The sequence below is a fragment of the Electrophorus electricus genome, chromosome 22 (genome assembly GCF_013358815.1).
Source record: "Electrophorus electricus isolate fEleEle1 chromosome 22, fEleEle1.pri, whole genome shotgun sequence".
Taxonomy (NCBI): domain Eukaryota; kingdom Metazoa; phylum Chordata; class Actinopteri; order Gymnotiformes; family Gymnotidae; genus Electrophorus; species Electrophorus electricus.
Genome location: NC_049556.1, coordinates 1,983,554 through 1,996,053, shown reverse-complemented (window position 1 = coordinate 1,996,053; position 12,500 = coordinate 1,983,554). Strand labels below are relative to the sequence as shown.

At 46.8% G+C, this 12,500-nt stretch overlaps 1 protein-coding gene and 1 non-coding gene across 3 annotated transcripts in view; one reads left to right on the top strand and one right to left on the bottom strand.

The window, feature by feature from the left end:
- The window catches only part of nup188 (nucleoporin 188), a 21,907-nt gene extending 13,345 nt beyond the window's left edge, over positions 1-8,562 (top strand). For both annotated transcript variants that reach the window (XM_027029998.2, XM_027029997.2), the window contains exons 33-43: positions 109-281; positions 632-832; positions 923-1,015; positions 1,148-1,300; positions 1,388-1,525; positions 1,700-1,774; positions 1,925-2,134; positions 5,709-5,840; positions 6,089-6,141; positions 6,233-6,362; positions 6,510-8,562. In XM_027029998.2, coding sequence (XP_026885799.1) covers positions 109-281; positions 632-832; positions 923-1,015; positions 1,148-1,300; positions 1,388-1,525; positions 1,700-1,774; positions 1,925-2,134; positions 5,709-5,840; positions 6,089-6,141; positions 6,233-6,362; positions 6,510-6,689 — 1,538 coding nt within the window. In that variant the 3' untranslated portion in view covers positions 6,690-8,562. The remainder of the gene's footprint in view (positions 1-108; positions 282-631; positions 833-922; positions 1,016-1,147; positions 1,301-1,387; positions 1,526-1,699; positions 1,775-1,924; positions 2,135-5,708; positions 5,841-6,088; positions 6,142-6,232; positions 6,363-6,509) is intronic.
- A 1,939-nt stretch (positions 8,563-10,501) lies between these two features.
- Positions 10,502-10,608, bottom strand: LOC113569043. Its single transcript, XR_003409686.1, has one exon. It is a non-coding gene; the product is annotated as a U6 spliceosomal RNA (small nuclear RNA).
- Between the last annotated feature and the right edge of the window lie 1,892 nt (positions 10,609-12,500).

Sequence of the window (12,500 nt, the reverse complement as noted above, 5' to 3'; positions counted from 1 at the left end):
ATGCACAGTTTGCCCTTTATTTCTTGACTTTACCGCTGCTTCTACTTTCCACGGGCTACTTCACACACCAGCGCTGTGTGTGGATGTTCATTATTGCTTCCTGTCCAGGGGGAGATATTACCCAGCTGCCCCAGCTGCTGCTGTGCGTGTGTGAGACGGTCCAGGATGAGGCACTGGCTTTGATTGACAGCACTCGTCACACGACCCAGCGGAACGATTCCCAGGAAGACAGCATGGAGACGGATGTTCCACGCAGTGTCCAGAAAGACCAGCGAGACTCGGTGGGTGGGTGTCTGTGTGGGTGGGTACGTGCGTGTGTTGCCACTCTGTTGGTGCTCGTGTTGGTTCCTGTGAACAGTTCAGTTGGTCTTGAGAGCCCAGCAATGTTGTGTGTGGATGCGCTCTGAATAAGCTACAGCACCGTATCGCGGGTAGTCTGTTTCTCTGATCATTACTGTTGTTTGCTGTGGTCCTCGCACTTTTGGTTGAACATGGCAATAAGGTGGATAAACAACTTCATGGGTTCGTGGGTTCCAGGCCAGAAAGATTTTGGGGCCAGGAGGGGATCAGTTTTTCTGGCCAAGAACCTGGAAAAGGTCATCCTCCCCCTGCCTCTCCCTCCCTCCCTCAGGTGTGTGTGCTGGCCCTACACCTGTCTAAGGAGCTGTGCGGTCTGGACGAGGCAGGTGAGCAGTGGCTGCAGGTTATGAGGAAGCTGCCCGTTCTGCCGTCGGTACTGAGCGCCCTGGAGCTCAGTCTGCGCTCCACGCACAACCTCTACTTCACCGAGGCAGCGCTGCATCTGCTGCTGACGCTGGCCAGGACGCCGCAGGTACACACACACACACACGCGGGTGCGTGCGCGGGCGCTCTAGCCAGTAAAGCTTTCCTACTAATTGTTGTTGGTCCTCCGGTGATGTAGGGGGCAGCAGCAGTAGCAGGTGCCGGTGTGATTCAGAGCGTCTGCCTCCCTCTGCTGAGCGTGTATGAAGGGCCGGCTAACGGAGCCCCGCAGGTACGCGCTGACTACTCCCCCTCCACTTCTGCACATGTTCAGAAGAGCGCAGAGCACTCCTGCTCCCAGTGCCTGTCTGCATTCCTTGTTTGCTGTCTCTCTCGGTCTCTGACTGATCACCTACCCCCCCAGGCGTTCTCCCGTAAGCCCCTGGACGCCCCCTGCTGGTCAGGGGTGTATCGCCTCTGTCTGTCTCTGATGGAGAGCCTGCTCAAGACGCTACGCTACAACTTCATCAGTGAGGCTCTGGACTTTGTGGGGGTCCACCAGGAGCGCATTCTGCAGGTAGAGTGTGTGTGTTTAGCATATCTGTATGTGAATAATCAATTAATTGTAATATCTTGGTGAATAATGTGTGTGTGTGTTTTCCAGTGTCTGAGTGCAGTGCGGACCGTACAGTCTCTGGCGTGTCTAGATGAGGCGGATCACACTGTGGGCTTCCTGCTACAGCTCTCCAGCTTCTGTAGAGAGTGGCAGTTTCACCTACCCCAGCTACTGAGAGATGTGCAGGTATAAAGACACACACACTTGCACACAAACACACACGTGCTCTAAAACATGCTCTCATACATGCCCACACAGACACGAGCACTCACTTATGCACACTGGTACCAGTATACAGGTGTGTGCGCGCACCGGTGTTTGTTGTGCAGTCCTTTAAAAGGTGGTTTCTTGTTTGCACAGGTGAACCTGTGTTACCTGTGCCAGACGTGTACATACCTCCTTCACAGCAAGAAAATGCTCCACCACTACCTCCAGGTGAGTGTATGTGTATATATAAAATCTCTCGCGCACACACACAGCTGTGTTCTAAACAACTGGTTGTGTTTTGCGGTGTTGGGTCATGAGGAGTGAAATAAAAGAGGTGAGGTTGGTTTTGTGTTGTAACTGATTTTGGTTTCCTTTCAGGCCAAGAACGGGGAGGCACTACCTCAGGGGCCCCGCCCACAGCGTGTTGTCCCGCACACCTCCAAAGAGCAGCCATTGGTTGGTGAGCGAGAGGAGGCGGAGTCTAAGGCCCTGCAAGCAGTGCAGTGCAGCCTGCTGAAGATTCTGAGCAAAACTCTGGCGACCTTACAGCACTTTACACCAGACTGCTGTCAGATACTGCTGGACCAGGTACACACACACACACACACACACACACACACACACACACGTGACCTTACAGCACTTTACACCAGACTGCTGTCAGATACTGCTGGACCAGGTACACACACACACACACACACACACACACACACACACGTGATCTTACAGCACTTTACACCAGACTGCTGTCAGATACTGCAGGACCAGGTACACACACACACACACACACACACACACACGTGACCTTACAGCACTTTACACCAGACTGCTGTCAGATACTGCTGGACCAGGTACACACACACACACACATGTGATCTTACAGCACTTTACACCAGACTGCTGTCAGATACTGCAGGACCAGGTACACACACACACACACACACACACACACACACACACACGTGACCTTACAGCACTTTACACCAGACTGCTGTCAGATACTGCTGGACCAGGTACACACACACACACACACACACACACACACACACACACACGTGACCTTACAGCACTTTACACCAGACTGCTGTCAGATACTGCTGGACCAGGTACACACACACACACACGTGACCTTACAGCACTTTACACCAGACTGCTGTCAGATACTGCTGGACCAGGTACACACACACACACACGTGACCTTACAGCACTTTACACCAGACTGCTGTCAGATACTGCTGGACCAGGTACACACACACACGTGACCTTACAGCACTTTACACCAGACTGCTGTCAGATACTGCTGGACCAGGTACACACACACACACACACACACACACACGTGACCTTACAGCACTTTACACCAGACTGCTGTCAGATACTGCTGGACCAGGTGTACACACACACACACACACACACACGACCTTACAGCACTTTACACCAGACTGCTGTCAGATACTGCTGGACCAGGTGTACGTACACACACACACACACACACACACACACACACACGTGACCTTACAGCACTTTACACCAGACTGCTGTCAGATACTGCTGGACCAGGTGTACACACACACACACACACACACACATGACCTTATAGCACTTTACACCAGACTGCTGTCAGATACTGCTGGACCAGGTGTACACACACACACACACACACACACACACGTGACCTTACAGCACTTTACACCAGACTGCTGTCAGATACTGCTGGACCAGGTACACACACACACACACACACACACACGTGACCTTACAGCACTTTACACCAGACTGCTGTCAGATACTGCTGGACCAGGTGTACACACACACACACACACACACACATGACCTTATAGCACTTTACACCAGACTGCTGTCAGATACTGCTGGACCAGGTGTACACACACACACACACACACACACACACGTGACCTTACAGCACTTTACACCAGACTGCTGTCAGATACTGCTGGACCAGGTACACACACACACACACACACACACACGTGACCTTACAGCACTTTACACCAGACTGCTGTCAGATACTGCTGGACCAGGTACACACACACACACACACGTGACCTTACAGCACTTTACACCAGACTGCTGTCAGATACTGCTGGACCAGGTACACACACACACACACACGTGACCTTACAGCACTTTACACCAGACTGCTGTCAGATACTGCTGGACCAGGTACACACACACACACACACACACACACACACACACACACACACACACACACACGTGACCTTACAGCACTTTACACCAGACTGCTGTCAGATACTGCTGGACCAGGTACACACACACACACACACACACACACACACACACACACACACACACACACACACGTGACCTTACAGCACTTTACACCAGACTGCTGTCAGATACTGCTGGACCAGGTACACACACACACACACACACACACACACACACACACACACACACGTGACCTTACAGCACTTTACACCAGACTGCTGTCAGATACTGCTGGACCAGGTACACACACACACACACGAGACCTTACAGCACTTTACACCAGACTGCTGTCAGATACTGCTGGACCAGGTACACACACACACACACACACACACACACACACACACACACGTGACCTTACAGCACTTTACACCAGACTGCTGTCAGATACTGCTGGACCAGGTACACACACACACACACGTGACCTTACAGCACTTTACACCAGACTGCTGTCAGATACTGCTGGACCAGGTACACACACACACACACACACACACACACACACACACACACACACACACACACACACACACACGTGACCTTACAACACTTTACACCAGACTGCTGTCAGATACTGCTGGACCAGGTACACACACACACACACACACACACACACGTGACCTTACAGCACTTTACACCAGACTGCTGTCAGATACTGCTGGACCAGGTACACACACACACACACACACACACACACACACACACACACACACACACACACACGTGACCTTACAGCACTTTACACCAGACTGCTGTCAGATACTGCTGGACCAGGTACACACACACACACACACACACACACACACACACACACACACGTGACCTTACAGCACTTTACACCAGACTGCTGTCAGATACTGCTGGACCAGGTACACACACACACACACACACACACACACACACACACACACACACGTGACCTTACAACACTTTACACCAGACTGCTGTCAGATACTGCTGGACCAGGTACACACACACACACACACGTGACCTTACAGCACTTTACACCAGACTGCTGTCAGATACTGCTGGACCAGGTACACACACACACACACACACACACACACACGTGACCTTACAGCACTTTACACCAGACTGCTGTCAGATACTGCTGGACCAGGTACACACACACACACACACACACACACACACACACACACACACACGTGACCTTACAGCACTTTACACCAGACTGCTGTCAGATACTGCTGGACCAGGTACACACACACACACACACACACACACACACACACACACGTGACCTTACAGCACTTTACACCAGACTGCTGTCAGATACTGCTGGACCAGGTACACACACACACACACACACACACACACACACACACACACACACACACACACACACACGTGACCTTACAGCACTTTACACCAGACTGCTGTCAGATACTGCTGGACCAGGTACACACACACACACACACACACACACACACACACACACACGTGACCTTACAGCACTTTACACCAGACTGCTGTCAGATACTGCTGGACCAGGTACACACACACACACACACACACGTGACCTTACACCAGACTGCTGTCAGATACTGCTGGACCAGGTACACACACACACACACACACACACACACACACGTGACCTTACAGCACTTTACACCAGACTGCTGTCAGATACTGCTGGACCAGGTACACACACACACACACGTGACCTTACAGCACTTTACACCAGACTGCTGTCAGATACTGCTGGACCAGGTACACACACACACACACGTGACCTTACAGCACTTTACACCAGACTGCTGTCAGATACTGCTGGACCAGGTACACACACACACACACGTGACCTTACAGCACTTAAAACAAATTAAAACAACTTCCCAAAAATGTGTTTAGTACTCTAGAAATATGATTTAATTGTGTGTGTTTTTAGTCCATGGACCTTGCTGAGTACAGGACCCTGTTCGTGCTGAGTTTCACAACGCCTGCCTTTGACTCGGACGTTGCCCCGTCATTCGGAACCCTGCTGGCCACCATCAATGTGGCTCTGAGCATGCTGGGCGAGGTAGAGTCTTCAGCACAGGCCACTGGAACACAGTGTTTCTTATACAGAACAGACGTCTGTGTGCACTGGAATGGACTTTTACAGTCTGGTTAAGGTTAAAGGTTTACAATCTATTCCTCATGGTATTCTGATATTTTAGAGTTCATGTGAGCTTTATAATTTGTCTGTGGTTCATGTTTAGTTTAGCATTGAAGGGTTATAGTTTGCTGTGTTGTCTAAGGGTCTGAATCTCTCGTCCATCCTGTCAGATCGAGAAGAAGAAGGAGCTGGTGGTTTCATCTGAGGAGACACAAGCGCTGAAGTGAGGAGAAAACGCGTTTACGCTGCTCATGCCATCGCTGATTTTTAGTTTAAAACAACCCTTCCCTTTACGTGTCTCTGGTCTGTTGCAGGTCCCTGCTGATGTTCTCGATGGAGAACTGTTTCTACGTGCTGATCTCTCAGGCCATGCGCTGTCTGAAGGACCCGGCCGTTCTGCCACGCGACAAGCAGCGTGTCAAGCAGGAGCTCAGCTCGGAGCTGGTGGGTCTCGCCATACCTGCGCGGACCCGCGCACACACTTCTTTGTGCTGTTATCATCAGACGGTGGGGCACTGAGGAGACATTTTACGTTAATCGTCCCATTCACTTCTGCCGTGTTCTCTTCTCCACCGCCCCTTTGTTTTCCAGAGCACGCTGCTGTCATCGCTGTCCAGGTTTTTCCGCCGTGGGTCGCCCTCCTCGCCCGCCGGCGGTCTGCTTCCCTCCCCCCAGACCAAGCCCACCCCTCTGGGGTCAAAGCTTACGCAGGAGGGCCAGGAGCCCTTCATCCAGCTGGTGCAGGCCTTCGTGCGGCATGTCCAGCGCTAGGGTCACGCGCTACAGACCATGGCTCAAACCGCAACCCAGCCTGTGTGCGGCCGGTACTTGCGGAGGTCCTGAAATTGGAAGTGAAGAATGACTTTCCGAACCCTTACCTTTTGACGCGGGTCGGGACGGACCCGTGTGTTCACTGTGACCTCACTCCGTGGCCCCTGTGACCTTACCTGTGTTGGGTCAATGAGGGGACCTTCCTCTGTTTGACAAGGGAACTGTTGTGGTCGTTGTGTTACTCTTCTTTTCTAATGATGTTTCCTCATAGTACCAAAGCGCAGGTGACGTGGTCACTTTATACCGTACAAAACGCGCTACTGATGGCAGATCCGTTTATATTGTAATAAAAGCTGGTTTGTTTGTTTTTTGGGGTTTATTTATGTGTAGATATATGGGGAAAGATTTGTCTCTTAAGTGTCTGTGTACACATGCCTATCAGCTAAACGGTAGTATTGGGCCCTTGGGGGTGGGGTGTAGGAATATGTAAATAGTCATGTTTGTAACATTAGCTGTTAGATTAGGCTTTTCTTTCCCCGTTTTGTACTCTACAGTGCATGTGCAGTCTTAATGTGTAACATTTACTGCGCCAGCCTCGATTCCTCTGCTGGTAAACCAGCAGGACTCCCCCTTGGTGTAACGGGCTGAGCTGAGTTACGGGCTGATCAGGGAGGAACCGAGGACGTTTGCCTTCCTGAAGTCCACTGACAAAATTTGGGATGGCAGAAGCGTCGGTTCGTCTTACATGGCCACATTTAAAATTAACACTTGGAATGTCGGCAAAGAGTGTAATCGAAGAGTTCACAGTGACCTGCGTCCGTATAGAAAGTGGGAGCCTGTTGAGACGGGGTGTGAGATGCCCGGGAGCATCAGTGTGAAGTCAGACATTTTGATTGGACTGAAAGGCCCTTTTTGGTTGACGGAGATTCTCTCGCTACGCCACAAGACTGCCCCACGGAGAGAGGGTTGGGAGACGTTCCTGTTTGGGCTCATGCATCTTCCTGAAATTCTGTTTCATGCAATACCCAGCTGCTGGGAACCTTCTGTCAACCAGAAATTGCACCATGTTTATGTATGTTGGGCCCTAATTGGCAGAGTTGTTGAGAGAAAAACTAAAATTGTTGTAATCGCTTCAGTTTGGAAGCAGAGAAATTTAGGAAATGACTTGAGGTGCTAGAGTCTCTGCTAGCTGAACTGTTGCAGCTGAGGCCTAGTTTTATAGGCTGTGGTGGGGAGGCCATAACTGCGGACCCTGCCTGTCCTGTGTGCAGGACGTCACTGCTGGTCCTACAAAAGGTTTAGCTAGCCAGACTTGACTCAACTTGTTCTTGCCAAGGTTTTTGGCACATGTTGATTGAAAGGGATTGTTGTTGGTTGCAGTAGTGAAATTCGGACCCACTGGTGTAACCAGTCAAAGCCCTGAGAGAAGGGGAAGTGTGTGTGTGTGTGTGTGTGTGTGTGTGTGTGTGTGTGTGTGTGTGTGTGTGTGAAGTCTTTGAGGGGGAATGCTACAGTAGCAATGAATGAATGCAAACAAGGGACATTTAACAAACTCATCCTCACGTTGCCTTTTCTTTAAGGTTTTGTTTATTTTGAATATTAGCTTTTTTTGGTTGGAGGCATTTCTGTAATAAGTCTTGTGGAAACTCCCTGGCTAATTATATTGGTATGTTTTGTGTTGCTTGATGGTTGATCTGTTTTACTGTGTGTGCATTTATGACTAAACAAGGATCTGTTTTCTTTCTATATTTTTTTTTCTACGTTACCCAGTTACTGTTTCATTAGAGTGCCAATATTTTAGCAGCTGAAGCAAAAATGTATTTTTGTCACTGTGATTTGTTTATACAGTAAAAAAAAATTATAAGAGGTTATACATCCTATTCTTTTTTATTATTAGTTTTGACTGAACATGCGACAGCTTCCCTGGATTTGAAATCGCCGCAGCACACCTCCAGCAGCCTGCGGGTTTTCCGCAAGGGGGCGCTAGTAAGTTGATCCGTAACGTAGCGAGTGGAGTTATTGTGCGTCCTAAACCGATACAACAGGCGACAGAAATGTTTTAAATGAATGTGCAGTTAGTAAGATTCACCCTCTGCGTACAGAACCTTTCTCATTTGAACACACTGTAATAATCCTTCCAGTCTACTCTCAGACGTCTCTAATACAGTTCTCTTGCCTTTCACTTTTTTTTTCGTTATTTGTGGGTTTTTAGATATTATCAAAGTATTCAGAATGTCTTTCCATGTGGTTTGCGCCGCACCTAACGTGTTTGAGAGATCCATGCGCGATTTATATTGGTGTAATTGATTCATAACGCGTAGTTAAGAGCAGGTATCAGGGAAGTTAAATATACTAGATTTTTTTACATTACATTTTTAATACTGCACACCACATCCCTATTTATCGGCTTCCGAGCTTTTCGTTTGAGTTTCTGAACGCACAGAATGAGCTGAACCGCTGTAGCTAAACAAATAGAAGCATTTCGTACATCAGCAGCAGAGAAACGGTGTGTGTGTGTGCTTGCCACAGTTAAACTCCCTTATTTTTAAACGACGAATTTAACAAATGAAGCATTTCTTATACTATCAAGACCAGAGAAATTGTGTGTGCGCGTGCGTGCGTGCGTGCGTGTGGTCTCACACTTAAAAGCCTTGATTTTTAGACAGGTTAGTTGGCGACAAATAGATCTTAGGTATCGGCCCAAACAAAAAATTTAATTAATGTTCTACTTCTTTTATGCCCACTAGATGGCGCCAAACAGTTACTCAAAATTAACAATTGATCTTCAGTTAAGAGATTTTCCAAGAGAAAAACTCAGTGAAACCTGCAGAAATATGAAACAAACGTTCAACAATAGTATTTAAAACACAGTTAAGAGTTAAAGAAGATGGTTTGAATACTAAGGGCCAGAATTCTCTAATGTCAAGGAAGTCTAAACGTTATGGAAGCTTGTAGTGCCCCCCCCGCCTTAAACTAATTTACACATAACCTCCATTTAAACTCATCTAAATTCTAATACCCCTCCACTACACTGTTACATTCTAATACCTCTGTACCTTCAGGCCTGTATATGACTAACATCTTCAACTTTAAAGTTTAAACCACCAAATATGTATATTTTCAGAATATTAAATAAGAAATGTATTATTATTTAAAATTTTAGAATCGTAAGCCATATGCAGAAGGTGCAGTGGCTGTTTGGCAAAAACAGCAATCAGTCATTTATAAAAACAAACAAAAAACTTCATAACTTCATGCATTGTGTGGTTATGAGATTGAAATACTCTGGAAAAATAGGTTCAGAGATTTCAGATTTTGGTTGATTCTTGATAATTTTTCCTAAGTTATTAGAGCCCCTTTTATTTAAATTATGATCAGAGAAGTTCAAGGAAAAATCTTACACTAATGTTTCATTTACATAGTGGACTGACCAAAATGGTGTCCAGATGTTGTTTCTTCACTGTGACACTTGAGCTTTGAGGTTCATGCCGTTAACAAAGTTTAAAGTTTATGACACCAATTAGCATCTATCAAACTTCTGAAATTACTGCCCTGAAAATATATCTGGAAGAAAATATGCATGAAATACAGCCTTTTCACCTAATTCTATTAATTTTAATGCGATATATGTATATTTTGAGAATTTTTTTCCTATATATTGCTTTTTTTTTAGTTTCATTTTATTTTTTTGTTATTTATACCTTAGATTATATGCAATTTACAGTTCTTTGTTATTAAGAATTATTTGTGGCTCTCGGAGCCTTCTATGGGAGTTCTGACGGCTCTATTGGCCCCGGGGGTCCCACAGGGGCCAAAATATTGGACGCTTCACGATTTTGCGTGTCATCCTTGCGCAGGGGCCATGCTAATCTTCTCTGTATCGTTCCAATTTTAGTATATGTGCTGCCGTAGCAAGCACGAACAAAACCTATGAAGGGCCACTATAAGTCCTGGGACCTTGTACTGTGTGTCCTGTCCATGGTTTGGAGAAAAAAATGAAGATTTGCCTTAAGAAGACCTCAAACTAGGTGAGAAAAATTAGCATGTCCATAGAAGCAAGAAATATAATGATTCACATTCATAAAATTAAGTATTTTTAACCATTAGTTGTTTATTTCCTCCTGCCTTAGCCAGCCGAGGTGTATTGTGGGAAATATACAGAGCAGGCGGCGTACTGGTGGTTTGGATTGGCTCCTTGTGAGATGACGCAAACAGCTCCTTTGTCATTCTTGACATACCATCCCCCCGCTGTGTGGCATACTAGTTCCTCCCCCACACGGCTAACTGCCGCTGCACAGCAGAATACCAGAGAACAAAGCGCAGAGCCTTGAAAAGCCTCCTCTGAAGACTCAAAGACTCAAAACATGATACAGGATATAAGCAGTGAGCATTCTGAGCAGAGAAGCTAAAAAAGGTCAAACGGAATACGTTAGCGCCCATCTCAGATCTTGCGTTTCTGGCCAGGGGGGTGTTGTGCCCCTGTCTACCTCTAGGGGGCATGAGAGAGCCTGCAATCCTTTAACACAAAGTCACTACAGAACATTACAAAAATGGGGAAAAAAGAATTTACGACAAGTGGATTACGACAAAAAAACCTCAAAGTTAAAATGCCTTCGGAAATGTTTCGCTACTTATGGTACTCGTCATGTCTGACTGGTTGTATGAGTACTTTGTGCTTGTTTTTAAATGTTTTGTCAAAGTGTCACGTGATCAGGGAGCATGAGGGAGGAGGTCATTCACCCGTTATGTGGACGGGGCCCCCATCATTCCGATGTGAAACTGACCAGTCAAATCCCTAAAAAGTATTTACTGAATAACAATTGCTTTTAAAACTTCTAAAACTCTGTGTTTTTCAATTTCATTAAAAAAATTATACCAAACAAAACGTACAGACATTAAGCCAAATTATTGTCATGAATCACTTGCATGTGTTAAAAAGCCTTGAAAAGCCTCCTCTAAAGACTCAAAGACTCAAAACATGGTACAGGATATAAGCAGTGAGCATTCTGAGCAGAGAAGCTAAAAAAGGTCAAATGGAATACGTTAGCGCCCATCTCAGATCTCAGATCTTGTGTTTCTGGCCAGGGGGGTGTTGTGCCCCTGTCACGCACGCACACACACACACACACACACACACACACACACACACACACAGAGACAGACACACACACACAGAGACAGACACACACACAGACAGACACAGACAGACACACACACAGACAGACACAGACAGACACACACACAGACAGACACAGACAGACACACACACAGACAGAGAGACAGACAGACTCTAAACCATTCTGAGCAGAGAAGCTAAAAAAGGTCAAATGGAATACGTTAGCGCCCATCTCAGATCTCAGATCTTGTGTTTCTGGTCAGGGGGGTCCTTGTGAGATGTTGTAATGTTTGTCAAGGGCAGGTTAATTTTAATTAATGAGTATAAATGTGCTTCTTAGAGTCTAATTTACACCAGATGCCATTTCAGTGTGAATACGCTCGTGTCTTTTTAACAAAGCCACGTGGAGCACCTCAGTTTATGCTCGCGCAGACACGTGTGCTGTGTGTCTATTTTCACCACTTGTCTCATGGTACAAACATCGTTATTCTTGTGACGTCATGCACCGTAGGCCCATACTCAAAACTTATCCCTATATAGTTTTGCTAGATATACAAGCTAGCTAGATAATTGGGCTAACTGGGCTAGCTAATCAGCAAGAATTCATGTACCCAATCTAGTACTAAGGGTTAACAATTAGCAAAATGGAGAAAAACGCTATAATAATAATATAACTAAGCTTAATTTATACAGCG